Raw genomic sequence first — 20,888 nt, 5'->3', positions numbered from 1 at the left:
GAAACGTATCCATTGCTGCTTGCACAGAGAAGGTCTGTGCATCTCTATGACTAAAACCAAAAAGCTAGCTCCTTGATCCAGGGTAATGGCATTATGTTGGTACAGCCATTGAAGACTTCCCCTTTCCCAGAGGCAGGATCACACTGTGTGGAGCCTGGCTACCACAGATGACATTGACATCTGGCTTATGGGAATGATGTTGTAGGATAGAGTTTTGCCATAAGGTTTCAGATGAATTCTTCCTTTGTGACTGATGTTCAGTCCAACAGAGATGGCATTTTAAAGGAGCCAAGTGGCCTGAAGATGTTTTTCTATCTATCAGGTTATTTCACCCCTTGAACCAAAATATGAGTATCTATACACAGACTTGCACCTTTAGTTAAGACTTGCACCTTTAGTAAAGACATCTTTAGTTAAACTGGTGCAAGTTTGTGTGTAAACAAGGCCCAAATGGATGTGGAATATTCTTTTTGGATCTGATGCAATTCCTATTGAAGCCAATGGGAATCTTTCCACTGACTGCATCAGTAGCTGGATTGGATTGAGCAGTTTGATAAGGCCCATGGATATTAGGATTGAAAGAGCCATAATAGACAAGCCAGACCACCACTGTACATCACTGCAAGATTGATTTATTTCTTCTTAAAGCATCTCCCCCTCCAGCCATTTAGTGAAAGTACTGGCACAATATAAAACCTTCTATTCAGAACAAGTCACTAAGTTCATTTGGTGGCTCTTTGATTGGGTTAGGTGACCTTTTTTTCCTAGCAGTAAATGGTGTGTAATTCATACGAATACACAAAATTGTTGTTATTGCCAATGTCATTATAGGATATTGGAACCAGGAGAGGACTAGTGTGTGATGCTCACTAACAAGATGAAATTTGCTATTTCTCTTTGAGGAAGCAAAGCTTATGTTGTCCATAATATCAGCTTTAAAGCCAATGCAACTGCAAGCAGGCCTGGATACTGCTGCAGGAATAAGAAAATGGGGTTTTCAGTGTTTGGCTTGTACAAATTTATTATGTTATTCAAAAATAACTGAGTAGCACATTTAGGAAACGTTCCACAGGAGATTCCTGCAGCAGCTCATCGTGTGCATAATATGTTTTCTGTGTGCACTTCTCATACAGCATTGCAGAAACGTAGGCTCCTTAGGACCAGGATTTAAAGGCTTTTCTAGACTTTTTGGCCTTTGCTAGTTTATGTTCTATGTGCCAGTCAAGGTGCTAACAACAGTCAGAAAGCACAATACGATGTACAGTGTTACTCAGCAGTGTGCAATAAAGGGTCATATTCCTTCAGTAAATATTCCAGTCCATGCCGCCTCATGTCCAAAGCAAGGCAGATTAGCTACAATATGGAGAATCATTCATTTTCTCCACCCACTGGTTATAATAGGGCAACTCTTCATTGTTTCTGGAAGAGGTACCCATCTGGTAGGGGATTCTAAAAGGCAAAGAGGTGTTCATTTGGTTTGGAAAGTTTCCCTCTCTGTTTTATGTGCCTTGAAATATGTTACACCGAGAAGGCTGGAGGATGTGCAGTAATCCCTGCGAGGTGTCAAACGCAAAGAGTGGGTTAAGGTTATTCAGTTCTAACCAGACACATTCCCCCCAGCCTCATTCACATTTTAATTACTTCACTTCTCCTTCAGTACATAGTGGCTGCTAACATGCTTATATCTAAACAGTCATTGGTACAGCATATTTCAGCACCACCACTCAGGAGCAAGAGTAGCTCTTGGAGAACCATGTAATCAGCACTTCAGCTGAATCTAGTTAATCCAAATCGAGTGAATGATCCCCATTCCATTAGACTTGGATTGTTTTCTTTTTCAGGTAATATTAACAAAGAGAAAAGGAGAGGGCAATGTTTCAAACAAAGGCCCTGATCCTGAAGACCTTACTCAGGCACAACTCCCACTGAAATCCCTGAGAATGCAAGACAGTGAGGGGAAACGGAGTCAGTCAAGGAAGTTTTTTCCTTTAGGGATAATGCGTATAAGAATAAAGCAAAATAAATTAATATAAACAGAAAAAACAAAGAATCTCCCCAGTCCTATGACCCTAGCTCTGCCTTCCCATAGGAATTTTCTCCCATCTCTACACACCCAATATATAGCCCTTCCCTTAGCATCTGTGCAAGAGCTGGGAAGCTGAGCTGAGGTTAATCCCATCTTCACTGGGGGCCAGGTCATGCCCCAGGCACCAGGGAAGTTTGCATTGAACTGAGGATTGGTCTTAGTGGTTGCCTATTTTCTAAATCACCTGGCTCCCAGAATTACCTGCACTCTACAGTTCTTTCAATTCACTTTATCATTCATCTCTATATGAAGAAGAGAGGCTGCTTACTTAAATTGTCTTCATCTTCCATATTGGCTGCACCAGGACTTAAATACTTGAAGGGTGCGATGAAGGTTGACAATATGCTTACTTTTTCTGGAACAAAAGGAAAAAAAAGGATGTATACTTATAAAATCAGGGTTTCATCAAAGCCCAAAACATTCAGATTTTTATCGTACTCTTTTCCTCATATTAGGCATTTTGGCAAGTCTATTTTCATAGAATTATAGAGCTGTAGGACTGAAAGGGACCTTGAGAGATTTTCTAGTCCAGTCCCCTGCACTCAAGGCAGGACTAGGTATTATCTAGATCAGTGGTTCTCAAAGCTGGTCTGCTGCTTGTTCAGGGAAAGCCCCTGGCGCGCCGGACTGGTGTGTTTACCTGCCACTTCTGCAGGTTCTGCTGATCGTGGCTCCCACTGGCCACGGTTCACTGCTCCAGGCCAATGGGGCTGCGGGAAGTGGCGCGGGCCAAGGGATGTGCTGGCTGCCCTTCCCACAGCCCCCAATTGGCCTGGAGCGGTGAACCGCGGCCAGTGGGAGCCGCGATCGGCCGAACTTGTGGACGCGGCAGGTAAACAAACTGGTCCGGTGCGCCAGAGGCTTTCCCTGAACAAGCAGCAGACCGGCTTTGAGAACCACTGATCTAGATCATCCCTGACAGGTGTTTGTTTAACCTGCTCTTAAAAATCTTCAATGGTGGAGATTCCACAACTTCCTTAGGTGATTTATTCCAGTGCTTAACCGCCCTTACAGTTAGAAAGTTTTTCTAATGTCCAACCTAAACCACCCTTGCTGCCGTTTAAACTCATTGCTTCTTGTCCTATCCTCAGAAGTTGAAGCTCAGTAAAGTCAGTGTTGTTTTGTGAGCAGAGTCAGTGAGTTTGCTCTTCTTCTGGGAGTATTTGATTGAGGTTCTACTTGTAATAGGATCTTTATTCAAATTTGTCAGCAATGTAACTCTCCAGACAGGATTGGCTGAGGTAGCGCTTGCCTCATGTATAGATATAATGCTCCTAGAGAGTATTGTGAAACAGTTTTCATTGTGACTTTCACCATTCTATGCTGATTAAAGGAGATTGGTAGTTGGGACAGAGAACTGCTATTATTGCTCCCTGGAGAAAACAAAACAGTTAATGGGAGTCAATTGCAGGAATAGGATTATAGGAATTGCCATAATTGGATCATACCATTAGTTCATCAAGTCTAGTTTCCCATTTCTGACACTGGCTAATAGCAGCTGCTTCAGATGAGGTAGGTTTCAAGAGCCTGCTAAAGGAAGTTATCGAATGACCTACCTACAGGGAAATTTTCTTATTGAGAGGTTGACTCATCCCTCAATGCATGGGGGTTTATATTTCTTCCCCAAATCATGTTTTTATTTTTTTAATCCTTTCTGTTGTGATTCTGGATGTTCTTATTATCGAAACAAACATCCAGTCCTTGTCTGAATCCCGCTAATCCCCATAGTCTCATTTATACTGACTGCTATCACTGGCAACCTCGTCATATAATCCCATTCATAAATGTATCAAACTTGATCTTAAATCTATGACTACCAGGCACTTTCAATAAAAACAGCATTGCTATGCTGAGAATCTCTCTCTTTATCTGTATATTGGGAAAGAACTTTTACTAATAGAGACACATTAAACCTGATTACATTGCAGATGTGTATGCTATTTAGTCAAACATGTATCAAAACTTATTATTCACAGAAGCATCTACAGTATTATAATCAATGCTGCTATACACCATATTGGGCTGTTTTACTTATATCTTGTACCATATTATTTTGAAATTCACCAAAAATTGAATAATGAATAACTTTGTCTAAATAGGCCTGGAAAATAATTTTGAATGTGAACTTCTCTTTTGGGAGGAAACATTTCCTTAACTTTTATTTTTCTTAGTACAAGTTTCCTTGAAGCATATGGCTAATAATTTTAGATATGATTTCTTGTTTAGCTACCATTCCACACTGTATTCTGACATAGAAGTCTGTTTAAACTCGTTCTGTTTCAATAGTGTATCTGCTGGCTTGTCAGCCTTGTTTTGCCTGGGTTTGCAAACAATTTTGTCTCATATTAAAGGGTGTGATCAGACTCCAAAATAAACTGCATATAGACATTTGTAACCAGGAAAGCTTGGTAGCAGCACAACTCAACTCAGCTACAAATATAAGATGACTGTTCTTTCTTGCATAAGTGCACTAAATGGTATCTCCACATAAGACTTTTTAGTCCATGAACCTTTTAGCCTATGTTAATTTATAATTTATAATGAAACATCCAGCTTGAATTGTAATTTCATTAAGGGATTGCAGTGATGTGATGAAGTGAGAGAGTAAAGTTCACATGCTTTAGCGAAGAAACTTCCCCAAATGAAATAACGTGTGCTGAGGTGTTACTCTGCTTTGTGATATCAGGGAGAAATGTGATGCTTATGTAAAACACTTGCCTACTGTGTGTGATCATGTCCCTCTTTCTGGTGCCTGGCCCTGGTGAAGCTAAAACCTGCTGACATTCACACCTAAATCAAGTGAGTAACTTGTTTAGCTCAAGAGGTAATGGTTTGTGCTTTCTACAGCTGATCCAAAGCTCATTTGTGCTGAATTCTCTGATTTGATCTCCAGCAATGAGTGTGGTGCTGTATATATGAAGATATGGTTCATTATAAAACGCATCCCTGCTGGGACTTAATTTTGGTGGATCTCAGACATTCAGGACCAGCTTGCCTAATAAAAAGGGTGGCATAAACCTAAATCAAAGTGCCCCCACTGAGAATAAAGGCTGCTTCTTACTCACAGCTAATGGAGTTATTCCTTTAGCTCAGGTAATAAGGGCATGTGACAGTGATGCTGAAGATTCTAGTTTTTATCCTTTCTGATGACATCATGCCAGATTATATGCCCCATGTCTATTCTAGAATGGCATCCTTCTGTGATGCTGCATTCCTGAAGCTGCAGCCCCTTTAGCCTGTAACTTTGAATCTCTGCTTCATTATTATTTGTATTGCAATAGCACTTAGGGGCTCCAGTCACAGAGCAGGACCCCACTTTCCTAGGCCCCATCCAATTGCACTGATCAATTAATTCATTGAATTTATGTAAGGGTTAAGTATAGTTTTCTAATGCATTATTATTACATGAGACAGCATTCTGTGATGCCTCTTTTGCCCAAGCATTTGTTTGGCTGATGGGCCTGATTTGTAACAGGACTTGAAATTTCACATTTTATTTTAATGGACCCCTTAGCCATCTCGGGTTTCTAATATTTTTTCCCCAAAGATCTTCTTTGTTTCTTCACTTTTGCATGGCTGAGAACAGAGACTTACTGCAGTGGTTTGTGACAATGCCACCAATCTTAGAACTGCAGATCAGAATGGAAGGATTAATTATATCACAGATACAACTTGGCCCCAATTTACACAAGAATATGGTTCAATCAATAAAGATGATAAAGATTAGAATGTAGGATTTAAACCCATTGGCTGAGGAACGGAAGATTTACTATGTGTCTGAAAAAGCAGAAGGGGAGGTTTCTTGAATGAAAGATGTAAGAAGGGAAGGGTTGCTATGTGCACCTAATGCAGACAAATTACTCGGTCTGTGGAGGAGGAGAAGATGGATGGCAGAATAATTAAATTGAGGCGCTTACAGGGAAATAATCTGTTTGGAGATATATCTAAAGGTATGATCATGCACTTCCAACTCTTGTAAGTTATTGTCTATTACCATATATGTGCCATGTAACCCTAATTTAGGTTTATCGTCAATGACAACATTCAGTATTATTCTTGTTTACTGTTTCTAACAAGATTAGGGGAATTGGGCATTCACACTTTTAAGTCCTCATATATTTTAATGTCCATCACAATTAGTCTTATCTCTGGCAGTTTGAAGAAATCTCATGAATAAGAATAAAGGAGGCTGCTGGATCTGAAAAAGTATCGTAGCTCCCCAGAGAAATACCATTAAAGCATCCTATCTTTTCCCACTTTCTTCTGCTCTTACTCATCCTTTCAAAGGGAGGCTCAAGATCTGCCAGCACAAAATTTGAGCTACTATTTTACTTTAAGTTTGTCTGTAAATAAGCTATTATTTACTTGCATTAGAATAAGGCCTAGAAGACCTTTGTCATGAGTTGAGTGAAACCTTGTTATGGGTTGAGTCAAAACCTTATTGAGATTGATAGATGTGACCTCACCCTTCAATTAACATAACTTTAAGGATAAATAGCCATGTAGACATATCCTATGTGACCTTGGGGAAAATTAGGGAGAGAACTTGTGGGTCTGTTGGCTAAAGAGGCTTGGGGCTTTAAGCTTTTGTTCTTGGTTCTCCTGCATTTGAAAAAGCAGGACTTTGCACATGCCTTATAAATAAACAAGGTTCCATCAAAGAAATGGACTAGACTCCATCAATTTTTACTTCCAAATGGAACATCCCTACGGCCCCAAACTTTGACTGGCTACTCCGGTCAAACAGGGGAAACCCCAGAAATGAAATCAGGATCCCATTGTGATAGGGACTGGACAGACACAGTAAGATACAGTCCCTGACCAAAAGCATTTACAACAGAAATAGACAAGAGAGACAACGGGTGGGAGGGAAAATGCAAGCACAAAGAGGTAATATGTCACATGGGAAGTCTATGGCAGAGCCAGGAACAATACTGCATCTGCCAAGACCCAGTCTGCTGCCTGACCCAGAAACCAGCCTTCCACACAAAGCCAAATGACTTAAGCTCTTGTCCAGTACCTTAACCACACAACCATCTGTCCTCTCAGTATAAATACCTTGTGCATGCAAGATGGAAGAAAAAAAAAAAACTAACAAACCAAACCAAAAAAAACTATTTGGGAAGGGAAGCAGATTTCAATTTCCTCAGATTTCTTGAGAGGTATTTCCCAACAGTAGCAATTAATTTAAAAAAAAATCATGCAAACTATTTTGACAATATCCTATTAAATTACAAAAACAAACCAAAAACTATGAGCCAAATTTTTTCCTCATATTTGAAAAAGAACAGCATTTAATCCAAATATTTCATCAGATCTTAATGTATCACTAAGGGCTGCCAAACTTCTGCTAGATTCTGCCCTTTTGCAATGTGGCTTTTGCCCTGTGATTTGTTGATCCACACTTCATAAATACAGGCTTAGTGCTGAGCCAGTAAAATGGGGTAAGAGTTATATACAGCTGCAAAAAATGTTATCATTTTACTGGACATTGTCAACCTGAATGGTTTCACAATTAGCTAATTTAAAATAATTCAATTTGTTGACAGCTCAGCCTTTAAACAGCATGATCTGATATTTTTTAAAGTCATAGCTTTAAAAAATTTTATAAGGGTTGTGGTGTTTCCCTGAAAATCTTTAGAAGCATCTTGATGGTGGGCCCAGGATTGAACACATCAAACATGCTCCCAACACATCAGTCCTTATAGACCCTTCCTTCCTTTCCTCTGTGCACATGCCTGTCTGCTATCTCTTCAGTTTCAGCCCTGTTGTTGCCCTTGTCGAGACCTATTCTGAGAAAGGTTGGATAACACAAAGGATAAGGTACAGTTGGTTGGTAGGCACTAAAGCTTCCATCTTTGCTAGCACTGGTTGGAAGTTTTAAGGAAATATTTTAGTGTAGATACAGCCAGAGATGTATAATAGGTTGTGCTTTAGTGACTCAACCCACATTTGGTCAGATTCCATTCAAACTATATGCAATGATGTATGGACCTCAAGATCTTCCTTTTTTTCTGCATGATGTCATTGTACCAGTTGAGCAAAAAGTTGGTTCCAGGGCAGCATTCATACTCTTAACACAGCCCCACTTTTAAAGGCATCACACAATATGGCATGTGTGATGCTGGCAGACCAAGTGCCAGCCCTTGCCAAGGCTGTAGGAGCCAGCTGAGCACTGACAAATTCATAGCTGGAAGCCAGACCAGCTCGCCTTTATGTTAATATTGTTCAAGACCGGTGTTAGACTTGTAAAGATATGTGAAAGCATTTTATAGAGTCTAAATGCTAAAGTTGCTGCATGCATTAGTCTTATTTGTAATGTCTGTAATCTTGCTATAAGGTAATATGAAAGTTTTGCTTTATAATTGTAAAAAGCCTGCTCTGAACTTGTGAACTTAGGCAGGAAGGCTGGTTCTCCTGCCCATCAATAAGGACTATCAAGACTAAATGGGCCATTGTAGGACAAAATCTGTTGACTGTCCCATCCCCCCATGAAGAAGTTATGTGCAAGAGTCTCATTGATTTGAACTCTGGGGGAAGGACATATAAAAATGCTCATAAGAAGGAATGGTTCTCTCTTTGCTGTTTGGACTCTCACAACGGTTGGAGCTAAGAAACAAAAGAAGAGATCCCCAGGTCAAGCAGGGTTAGCCCTAATAGACATTCAGTGAAGAGATTAGTACATCTCTGTCACCTTTTGGAACCATAGACTATAACTCATCTGTGCTTATACGATGCCTGCTTTAACCTATACATAATTCTCTCATTTCTTTTTCCTAGTTAATTAATCCTTAGTTAGTTTACTGTAGAATCATAGAATATCAGGGTTGGAAGGGACCTCAGGAGATCATCTAGTCCAACCCCCTGCTCAAAGCAGGACCAATCCCCAATTTTTGCCCCAAATCCCTAAATGGCCCCCTCAAGGATTGAACTCACAACCCTGGGTAGGATTGGCATTGTCTTTGGTGTGAGATCTATAAATTTATGTGGGTTAGGTAACTGGTTTATTAACCTTAATAATTTGTGATTTTTGGCGTAAGTGACCATTTATCACTACATCCAGCCTGCCTGAGTGGCAAGACAGACTGCAGTGAGCAAAGGGACTGTCTGTGACTCCATGGTAAAACTGTTACAGTGATCCAGGAAATCTAATGGTGAAATCTAATGATAGAACATATCACTAGTTTGGAGTGTCTTCTCTCTTTTTTGATACTCTGCCCTGAGGGTGGCACTGATAGTCATAGAATCATAGAATATCAGGGTTGGAAGGGACCTCAGGAGATCATCTAGTCCAACCCCCTGCTCAAAGCAGGACCAATCCCCAACTAAAGCATCCCAGCCTGGGCTTTGTCAAGCCTGACCTTAAAAACTTCAAAGGAAGGAAATTCCACCACCTCCTTAGGTAAGCATTACAGTGCTTCACCACCCTCCTAGTGAAAAAGTTTTTCCTAATATCCAACCTAAACCTCCCCCACTGCAACTTGAGACCATTACTCCTCATTCTGTCATCTGCTACCACTAAGAACAGTCTAGATCCATCCTCTTTGGAACCACCTTTCAGGTAGTTGCAAGCAGCTATCAAATCCCCCCTCATTCTTCTCTTCCGCAGACTGAACAATCCCAGTTCCCTCAGCCTCTCCTCATAAGTCATGTGTTCCAGTCCCCTAATCATTTTTGTTTTCCGTCCTCTGACGTTTTCCAATTTTTCCACATCCTTCTTGTAGTGTGGGGCCCAAAACTGGACACAGTACTCCAGATGAGGCCTCACCAATGTCTAATAGAGAGGAATGATCAGGTCCCTTGATCTGCTGGCAATGCCCCTACTTATACATCCCAAAATGCCATTGGCCTTCTTGGCAACAAGGGCACACTGTTGACTCATATCCAGCTTCTTGTCCACTGTAACCCCTAGATCCTTTTCTGAAGAACTGCTGCCTAGCCATTCGGTCCCTAGTCTGTAGCGGTGCATGGGATTCTTCCATCCTACGTGCAGGACTCTGCACTTGTCCTTGTTGAACCTCATCAGATTTCTTTTGGCCCAATCCTCTAATTTGTCTAGGGCCCTCTGTATCCTATCCCTACCCTCCAGCGTATCTACCTCTCCTCCCAGTTTAGTGTCATCAGCAAACTTGCAGAGGGTGCAATCCATACCATCCTACAGATCATTAATGAAGATATTGAACAAAACCGGTCCGAGGACCAACCATTGGGGCACTCCACTTGATACCAGTTGCCAACTAGACATGGAGCCATTGATCACTATCCGTTGAGCCCAACAATCTAGCCAGCTTTCTATCCACCTTATACTCCATTCATCCAGCCCATACTTCTTTAACTTACTGGCAAGAATACTGTGGGAGACTGTGTCAAAAGCTTTCCTAAAGTCAAGGAATAACATGTCAACTGCTTTCCACTCATCCACAGAGCCAATTATCTCGTCATAGAAGGCAATTAGATTAATTAGGCATGACGTGCCCTTGGTGAATCCATGCTGACCGTTCCTGATCATTTTCCTCTCCTCTAAGTGCTTCAGAATTGATTCCTTGAGGACCTGCTCCATGATTTTTCCAGGGACTGAGGTGAGGCTGACTGTCCTGTAATTCCCTGGATCCTCCTTCTTCCCTTTTTTAAAGATGGGCTCTACATTAGCCTTTTTCCAGTCATCCGGGACCTCCCCCGATTGCCATGAGTTTTCAAAGATAATGGCCAATGGCTCTGCAATCACATCCGCCAACTCCTTTAGCATTCTCGGATGCAGCACATCTGGCCCCATGGACTTGTGCTCGTCCAGCTTTTCTAAATAGTCCCGAACCACTTCTTTCTTCACAGAGGGCTGGTCACCTCCTCCCCATGCTGTGCTGCCCAGTGCAATAATCTGGGAGCTGACCTTGTTCGTGAAGACAGAGGCAAAAAAAAATTAGCTTTTTCCACATCCTCTGTCACTAGGTTGCCTTCCTCATTCAGTAAGGGACCCACATTTTCCTTGACTTTCTTCTTGTTGCTAACATACCTGAAGAACGCCTTCTTGTTACTCTTAACATCTCTTGCTAGCTGCACCTCCAGGTGTGATTTGGCCTTCCTGATTTCACTCCTGCATGCCTGAGCAATATTTTTATACTCTTCCCTGATCATTTGTCCAATCTTCTTGTAAGCTTCTTTCTTGTGTTTAAGATCAGCAAGGATTTCATTGTTAAGCCAAGCTGGTTGCCTGCCATATTTACTATTCTTTCTACATATCGGGATGGTTTGTCCCTGTAACCTCAATAAGGATTCTTTAAAATACAGCCAGCTCTCCTGGACTCCTTTCCCCATCATGTTATTCTCCCAGGGGATCCTGCCCATCAGTTCCCTCAGGTTGTCAAAATCTGCTTTTCTGAATTCCAGGGTCGATATTCTGCTGCTCTCCTTTCTTCCCTGTGACAGGATCCTGAACTTGACCATCTCATGGTCACTGCCTCCCAGGTTCCCATCCACTTTTGCTTCCCCTACTAATTCTTCCTGGTTTGTGAGCAGCAGGTCAAGAAGAGCTCTGCCCCTAGTTGGTTCCTCCAGCAATTGCACCAGGAAATTGTCCCCTACACTTTCCAAAAACTTCCTGGATTGCCTGTGCACCCCTGTATTGCTCTCCCAGCAGATATCAGGGTGATTGAAGTCTCCCATGAGAACCAGGGCCTGCAATCTGGTAACTTCTGTTAGTTGCCGGAAGAAAGCCTGAACCACGCCAAGACAGTGTGATCTTCAGAACTATGTTGCCCCCCTCACAGGGGTGAAAGTAAGCCAATACGGGCCGGTACGGCGTACCAGTAAGAAGTGGCCACCGGTACCAGCCCGTATGCAGCTGACGTTAAAGCACTGCCATGGTAGCACTTTAATGTCGCTGCCCCTTTTGCCGCCCCCTGTTGGCAGCCGTGCCAATAGGGACCCTACCGGCAGGGTCGCTGACGATGGCGGGGGGGTGATGGGGGTAGGGGCAGCTTCCCCGGAGCCAGCAATTTAAAAGCACCAGGGGCTTCCGGCCGCCGCGACTGATACTGTGGCAGCGGCCGGAGTCCCAGACCCTTTAAATCACCAGCGGAGCCCTGAGCGGTGCAGGCCAGGCAGCGCAGATGGGCTGGCTGGGGGAGGCTGACCACCAGCCCCACCCCTTCTGCCCAAGGCCCCACCCCTTCCGGGGGCCTGGAGCCGGGCCCCCATACCGGAAAGTGCTTAAAGTTACTTTCACCTCTGCCCCCTCAGGTGGTAGAATGAAGGTAATGGGAGCTTGGGGGGCTCAGCACTTCTAAAAAAATCAGGCCTTATTCACCTAAGCAGAGAGAGACCTGCTCTTGGCTTGAGGCAATAAGGGAGGGCTGGAAACACACTGCAAGTTCTACTCCAAATCTCCCTAAGTATTTCCTATGGAAATTGGTGGTGTGCTCTTTTGCTTGGCAGTTAATGACAACTATTAATAATTGTGTTTTAAAATGCGACTTTTGACTACACAACAAGAATTAGACAGATGGCTACCAGTAGTTTGCTAGTTCCGCGTTTTTTACAGAATTAGTTCCATTTTCATATTCTAATTGATTATCATAAGCCACTTTGAATGTTGGAGATTTCTTAAATGGGATTCTTTTAAAAAACACAATCTGGACATTATAAACCATGCCTTAATGCATTCGATTCACACTGAGTATGAGATTAGTGAGGATGGGTCAACTTTGATACAATAAAGTGAACTCAGCTGTAAAACCCCCTGAAGACAGCTGATACTTTTTGCTCTTAACTTACACATGCAGCAAATCAAATATTCACATTGCTACATTCATGTTTACCTAGATTTATTTCTGAAAATAAAATAAAATAAAATAAACCCACACACCAGTAGATAATTTTGTTCCCCTTTCCTGATGTGTTCAGTAAGTTCAGACTTGGATGAGCTCACAGTGATTGACAGAAAGAAGCGAGTCCTTACGTAAAAGGAAAAAAACAAGAGGAAACTGCAGGAGAAATAGCAATTCCTTTAAACTTACACTGCTTACTACAGGAGGCTCACAGATTTCTAGATTGCAACATGCACAACCACCAGAATGCATCTCTTATTGCAACAGGAACTCCACTCTGTTTTCAAGTTAGGGATTAGCATCACTTGGCATCGATCTCAACCTTTAAATTTGAATTCAGAATCCCACTGTTGAGTTGCAAGTTGTTCTGTATGCACTGTTAGACTGTGCCCCCAGATTAAAATAAAAATCACCCATGTGCTGTTCTCTCACAGACACTACATGAAGGAACCTACCATATTATCCTCTTTTAAATACATCTTTAGAAACTCACCTTTACTGCAGTGCCTACAAATCACTGCCATCTAGTACCGGTTAGACCAGGGGTGGCCAACCTGAGCCTGAGAAGGAGCCAGAATTTACCAATGTACATTGCCAAAGAGCCACAGTAATATGTCAGCAGCCCCCTATCAGCTCCCCGACCCTGCTCCTGCCACCCACCGACAGCCCCACCGATCAGCGCCTCTCCCCTCCCTCCCTGCACCTCCCGATCAGCTGTTTCGTGGCATGCAGGAGGCTCTTGGAGGGAAGGGGAGAAGCGAGGGCATTGCATACTCAGGGGAGGGGACAGGAAGGGGTAGAGTGGGGGCAGAGCCTGTGGCAGAGCTGGGGATTGAGCAGTGAGCACTCCCTGGCACATTTGAAAATTGGCACCTTTAGCTCCAGCCCCAGAGTCGGTGCCTATACAAGGAGCTGCATATTAATTTCTGAAGAGCCAAATATGGCTACGGAGCCACAGGTTGGCCACCCTGGGTTAGACTGCTGACTATCTGTTACCACTGAGACTACTACTGTATGCACCTACACCTCTCTTCACTCTTGCCTGGTCCTTCCCTCTGCTCGTCTGCTTATTCACCAGTTGCACATTGTCTAAATACTAGATTGGGATCTCTCTGAGACAAGGACTGTGTTATTTGTTTGTACAGTTCCTAGCACAGTGAGTCCCTAGATCCTTCATTGCAGTCCCTAAGTGCTAGTGTAATACACATCATTAATGACCATAATAATATGGCCAACAGGTTCACAGTGAAGCTCATAGGGCTGACAGAGAGACAAGTAGTTTACTCTGCTGTCTCATACACCAAGTGGGCAGAGAGAGATAGTGGAATTTAGCAGCAGCTGAAAAAGAAATGGATTAACCTTTTGAGAGCTACATCTGGCACATGCACAGGGAGTGGGGACACAAAAATTTGGGTTCCGTGCAAAAATTTCACAGACTTTAGCAGTACTGATGAAATTAATGGCCATCACATTCAGAACAAATAGAAGGAAAAACTTCCCCTCACAGAGACAGATTCTGAGATGCCTCGTACCACCGTGCAAGGACAGAATATGCACACTGTACCTGGGACACTGGGGAGGATTGGTCACAGCATGTGCCAACAATAAGAGTCACAGGCCAGTTTTGTATATGTTGCATGGCTCTGGCCTCACAAGGGATTGTGGGACAAAGCCAGGGCAACATCAGGAGTGTTCTGCCCAGAGACTGTGTGTATATGTGATGCAGCCAGTTAACATTTGGGCTACAAGCTGAAATAATGCACGCTTCACCATATGAGGATTATCTGTGTCTCTGCTACCCCAGTATACCAGCCAGTGAAGATGGGAAACACAAGAGGTCCACCATCATTTGGCCAGTTATGATCTAAGATCAACAGCAAAGGAGTGTGTGCGGGGGGCAAAGGTACACAACTGGATTTTACAGGGGCTCATATAGCTGCTAGACCCTGTGCCTCTGAAGCATGTACACACCTCTGAAACTGGCAAATATGGTTTGTGGATAATTCTGCCGTGACTGACTTATGTTTTCTGTCACTTATGTGCTGAAATCAGAGCACATTAATATAGAAGCAACTGAATAATTTCAGGGAATTCCGCCAGGATTCAGTTATACACAGTTTTTGGATACAAAAGTTAGGGTTGGTCCATAATATATAGATAACCCCTGTGGAATTCACTGCTGTAGAAAATCTCTGAATTAGATATTTCGCAGCTCCTTCACAGCCAGTTCACAGGCTATGACTGGGGAAAGATGACATGTCTAGGACATCCATGCTTCCCTGGTAATCCCTGACTACCATTATCCCCAAGGCATCATGACAGCCAATGCTTATTCTGCTCTAAGGTGTGCTGATGGACCAACCCAATGCAGAGTAGCCACTGGACTGGATGGGTACAAAGGTGTCTAGAAGCCAGTTTGCTATAGCTGTCCTCAGATACACTGAAAGCAGCTTGGCAACAGCTGAGAAGTTGGCCCTCTGTGCATAAATTTGCTCAAGATCTGCTTTTAATCATTAGTTTTTAAATTTAGTGCATTTGCATTGATTTCTCACATCTGCTGGAGAGATGTGAGAAGTGGAGGGAAATCTTTTCCAGGAGGCGGTAAAGGAATATGAAGTATGTTTACACTGGATCTGGAAGGAAAATTTCCAGCTCAAGTAGATATACCCACGCTAGCTCCGATTGAGCCAGTGCACTAAAAAGAGCCATCTAGCCATGGCGGTGTGAGCAGTGGAATGGGTTCATCACCCAGAGTATGTACCCAGGGTTTCAGCTCGGACTGTTCTGTCTTGCCACCTATCCAGCAGCAACACTGCTATTTTTAGCACACCAGCTTCATCAGAACGAGAGTGGATATGTCTACCCGAGCTGGAAATTATACCTCCAGGTCCAGTGTAGACAAACCTTCAGTGACATATACTCTGCTGCCCTTTGCCTGGGACATTTTTCTCTGGAAGGAAACCAAGGAATTTTGTGAATTAGGAACGGAACTTTATGAGAGAAAATTCATCAGCTGTGATATGTTTTCCCCTCTGCCTCAGCAGGGATTTGAAATTAAGACATAAAACAGCAGAACACATTTTGTCTCATCTGGTAATCAAAGGGAAGGCAAACCTGTGGCACATTTTGATATTAAGCATTTCAGGGGAAGGTTTTTGACTGCACTAGGAGGCTCCCTTTCAAGTCAGAAGTTAGAGGAGCGAATGCCAAAGCCATGAAGGTTTCCTCTGAAGTACAGCTAGAAGCTGTTCAATATGCATCACAGTGCATAAAAGGGTCTATCCCTCTGCCTCAACTGGAATTCCACTTTGGTCGATTGCATAGAGCAGTTTGGTGTAAATAAAAGTAATGGTTGCTTTTTTATTGATGTATTTGGTTCTTTGGGGAAGGGCCTATCTTTTTGTTCTGTGTTTGTACAATGCTTAGTACTGTGGGGTCCTGGCCCATGACTGGGGCAGGTAGGAGCTACCACAATACAGATAAATAACAGTTTGTTGTATTACAGTACTGTTAAGAGCATTAAATGTGTAACTTCAGATGGCTCAGGAAACAGGTAAAGGAACAAAGCTTTTTACCTCTGGGCTTCCAGTCTTGTCCATTAAGGGCCCAATTGATGACGCTGCACTTTGCTGCTGACAATTATGCAGCCAATCTCTTCAAATGGGGTTTCTCTAATGACCCACAATGTACATGTGGTGAACTTCAGACTAGGTCGCATATCCTTGATGAGAGCCTGCTGAGCTACTTTGATGGCAGGCTACTGGCTCTTCATCTGGCTGATAACGATGCTATCAAATGGCTGGGCACACTGTGCATAGGCAGAGAGAGGGCCAGATTTTTAAAAGTATTTAGGCACCTAAAGAAGCAGTTAAGCACCTAGTGGGATTTTCAAAAGCACCTAGGTACCTAAAGCCCCTGAGAGCTCTTGAAAATCCCATTAAGTACCTATCTACATCTTTAGGCATCTAAACACCTTTAATAATCTGGCCATACAAGGCCAAAAGTGGTTACCATCTGAATAAACTGTTGGGTAATCCATGGGAAAATCGAGCTCCTAGTAGAGAAGAGCTGGCTCCTGCCCTGTAATCTGGCTGGTCTTCAGCTGGCTCAGAAGGTCATTGGGGGATTCCTCTTCACTTAGAGGAATCCTCAGGCAGCAGAGACATGCCAAACCCTTCTGAGAAAGGGAGTGTGCCTGGGGAACAAGAGAGCGGCTGGAGTGTTGCTGCACGTCCAGGCATTAGAACAGCCAGTGGCGACTAGACTAGCTGCCAGACAGTCTCAGGAGTGAGAGGTACAAAAAGCAACCTTTGCATCCCCCTGACTTTCTTTCACTGCCTGCTACTCATCTGCAATTGAGGCTCTGACCCCTCCATGTCTGCATGACAGGAAACTACGACTGGCACCCTGGCCTCAGCTTCGTGCCATAGACCAGTGCTCATTCACTGTGTGTTCAGGATAACAACTTCTAATTAGGAGTTAGATACTCAGGAAGTGGAGACGCACCACAACCAAACCCTGCAAACAATCCGTGAGGATCTGGACAATGGAATGTACAAATGTGATTCAAAGTGCAGAATACCTTCAACTGGGATATGATTTACTGATTAAACCCCTTCACATAATGGGCCCCTCGCCAGTGATTTGAGAAGACTAGCCAAACCAAATACCGACCACAATAAGAAAACCATTAAGTATGCAGTATTTGGAATATTATTTCTTTTTATGATGGCCTGTCCTGCAGTTCTTATTTCACAGAATGACAAAGGTAGATTTTAGCAGCAGTTTCACCATATGAATATTAATAGGCATTTGAGTAGACAAATCTCAGTGGCTATACTTCAGCCCTCCATAACAGCCATTCCAAACTCCTTTAAAATGAAAAGCCATTTACATAATGAAACACCTTACATTGTGAAATATTAGTTTCTTATAATTCCAGTAAACAGCAAAGTAAGTAAAAAGCACAATGTGGTAGATGGATTTTCTATCAGAGTGTGCTGTTCTCTATTAAATTCTACAGAAATCAATCTGAAATCTAGTTCAGCCTAGTAAAATTAGATCTAAAACTATTTAATTTTGTTTCTGGAGTGTTTTTATCTTCTGATGCCTAGCCTGGGGACACACAGAGATAAAATACCTTGCAATTATTTACTATCAGTGTATGTGCACCTTCGTCTGCATGAGGATTACACAGTATTAGATATTTTCTAAGTGATGTGACTCTGGCTAGAAAGTGGCAGTTTAAAAATAACATGTTTTTGCAAGCTTCTGACCTTATTTGAGCATTCTTTTAAAAATATTTTCATTTTGCATTCTGTGCAGTTTGGGAATAAAATATGACAAGTGAGCATTTTGTTTCTTTTCTTTTTGGAGGGCAGACCCTTTTTAAAGCAGACAGAGCATATGAACAAACAATTGTTAAAAAGCTATCACTGCTCAAAACTCTGCAAGTAAGAGCTGTACCATAAAAAGTAAAAAAGGGACAGTAGCTTTATTAAGCACATAACAAAGGGACATAATTAACACTACTTAATATTATTTGATTGTGAGCCAGTTGACTATCAATCAGTGTTAGGGAAGGGCATCTGTACACAGAGAGCAGGCAAATCACTACATAATTACCCTGCCTGCAGTAACTACTTTGATCAATGTTAGGGTTGACCAGGCTAATCTTGGAATCTCTTATTCACATGGCTTCATATGAATTTGCACTCTCTGCATTAAACTGCTTTAGTTAAATTGGTTCAACCTCCTGTGTGGACAATCTTAATTTGGTTTAAGAATGGCTTATTTCAGGACAGTTTAAACCTGTTCCTAATCAAATAACAGTGATGTGAAATAAGGCTTCCTTAAACTGAAATAAGAGTGTCCACACAGCTTTTAATATCAGTTTACCTAAATTGGTTTAAAAACACATCTTAAGCTCAACCAATGCAACTCTGTGTTTAGACAAAGGTCATGTCTACACTACGGGGACTAGATCATCAGAGCTATGGTGCTGTCGCTATGCTGGCAAAACTGTGTAGTGTAGACACAGCCCACAGCAACAGAAGGGGTTTTTCCATTGCTGTAGGAACACCACCTCTCCTCGTGATGGTAGCTAGGTCAGTGGAAACATTCTTTTGCCTATCTACTAGTCTATGCTAGGGGTTAGGTTGGCATAGCTCCGGTGCCAGGGATGTGAATTTTTCACATCCCTGAGTACTGTAGCTATGTTAGACTAAGTTTTAAGTGTAGACCAGGACAAATTCTAAGGCCCTGATGCCAGAATGAGATCTGTACAAACACAGGTGGGATCTGCCCACACAGAGCTCACTGCAGAACCAATGCTATGTTGTAATGACTCTGCTCTCAAAGGTGGGTTCCTACATTCAGAAGGCATTGCTCCAATCAGCAAGGGCCACCACCACTCAGTCGTTCTCCCAGGATAGCCACACTAGTTCAATTCTAGACTTCCTGTCAGTCTGTGAGAATGACATTGTCTGTGTCTCACTGTCAACTTTTTGAAGTCGGGACCACTTCTCTCTTTATGTGTATAAAGCCTACACTGATAGCACTCAAATAATGACACACGTGAAGAGTAATAATAAATGGGGAAACAAGAAAACGCTCCTCAGATAAATGGTGAGGGAGCAAACGGGATGCATTTGGAGGGAGAATAGGCACCAATTACTCCATGTGATGGGGTTTACAGACTCCTCACTAAAAATAAAGGAATTATGCAGCAGCACAGGGCTAAGAAGGCCTCATCTGTACAGCATGCTCCAAATGGAGGACCTGCTTAAAATGTACCTCTGGCAATCAAGCAGGAGAGAGTGAAGGAGAGATCGTCTACAGGAAGGAAGCCCGTTAGTACCTTCTGGGACAAAGGAATTCACAGAGGAAGGACCTGGACTGTGGGTAAGGTCCAACCAGGCATCCAGGGGCCTGACCCCTTTTTTTTTCTCTCCCCTTCTCCCTGACAAGGGGGAAATCCTTGAACACCCCAAAAGGAGCTGGGAAACCCCAACTGACTATCTAAATCACTGAGATTTCTTGAACAAACCTCCGTGAGGAGGGAAATGGAAATTTGGAGCATGGTCACAGCCCAAGAGAGCAATAAGGGGTGACAGGGGAGGGTAGGAAGTGGTCATGGGGAAGCTGGTCTGGGGTATCAACTAGAGGGGACAGAAACACCCTCTACTCTCTTGGGCCCTGGGCCAGGACCCAGGGCCCAAGGTCCCCCTACCCTTCCCTATCTCCCTAGTTCAACTGGGGGGGGAGGGGGAGAATCTGGAGAAAAACAGACTGATCACGGGGCCTCAGATTGTCAACTAGGCCCCCCAGAACTTTGGAGACTGTTGAACCATGGCCTGCTGGCCCCTAAGTGAATCCCACTACACTCCTAATGAGTGAGCAAGTATTTGTTTTACTCTTTAAAAGGCCACCATTCTCATTGTTTAGAATGTAACTTGATTGACACAGGCATTATGCTGTCAGAGACTGGAGGGTATCAGTTGGATAAAAGTTGCCTTTGCTTGTCTAGTTTCCCAAAGGTATTATTTACTAACTAGTAAAATAGACATTTAGTGTTGTATTTTCCAAGCTACCTAAAGGACTTGGATGTCTAATTCATACTGCTAAATGATTAAGCTATCAGTGAGAAATGGCAACTTTCCATTACTTGCCAATAGACCCAGTTGTGGGCAGATGACTCCCTGCCATTGCATTTGCATATAGTTTTCATGCAAGAAATTGCTTATTACTATTTGTGTGCTATGTAATGAATGTATTGCTTCAGAAAGGAACAGTAAGTGATTAGGGATTAAAGGCTCTCAGTTTAATCCCCAATCTACTACAAACCAGGAAGGTATGACCTCTCTCTCTCTCTCTCTCTCTCTCTCTCTCTCGTATTTTTGCAATAATGCATATTTAACCCTAATCCTGTCGTGTGATGACCTTTTCTTTACCATGAAAGAATCTTCTGCTGCTCATTC

General features: G+C 42.8%; 1 protein-coding gene across 2 annotated transcripts in view; it reads right to left on the bottom strand.

Annotated features, from left to right (window-relative positions):
- The window catches only part of ADARB2 (adenosine deaminase RNA specific B2 (inactive)), a 458,043-nt gene that overhangs the window by 179,290 nt on the left and 257,865 nt on the right, over nt 1-20,888 (bottom strand). The window contains exon 2 of one of the 2 annotated variants that reach the window (XM_038393479.2): nt 2,355-2,441. The exons of the other annotated variant lie outside the window; for it this stretch is intronic. Within the exon in view, the coding sequence (XP_038249407.1) occupies nt 2,355-2,441 (87 nt within the window). The remainder of the gene's footprint in view (nt 1-2,354; nt 2,442-20,888) is intronic. 2 annotated transcript variants of the gene reach the window in all.

Source organism: Dermochelys coriacea, chromosome 2 (assembly GCF_009764565.3).
Source record: "Dermochelys coriacea isolate rDerCor1 chromosome 2, rDerCor1.pri.v4, whole genome shotgun sequence".
Taxonomy (NCBI): Eukaryota; Metazoa; Chordata; order Testudines; family Dermochelyidae; genus Dermochelys; species Dermochelys coriacea.
Note: the sequence above shows the minus strand (reverse complement) of the source record. Positions and strands in the feature narration are given on the sequence as shown.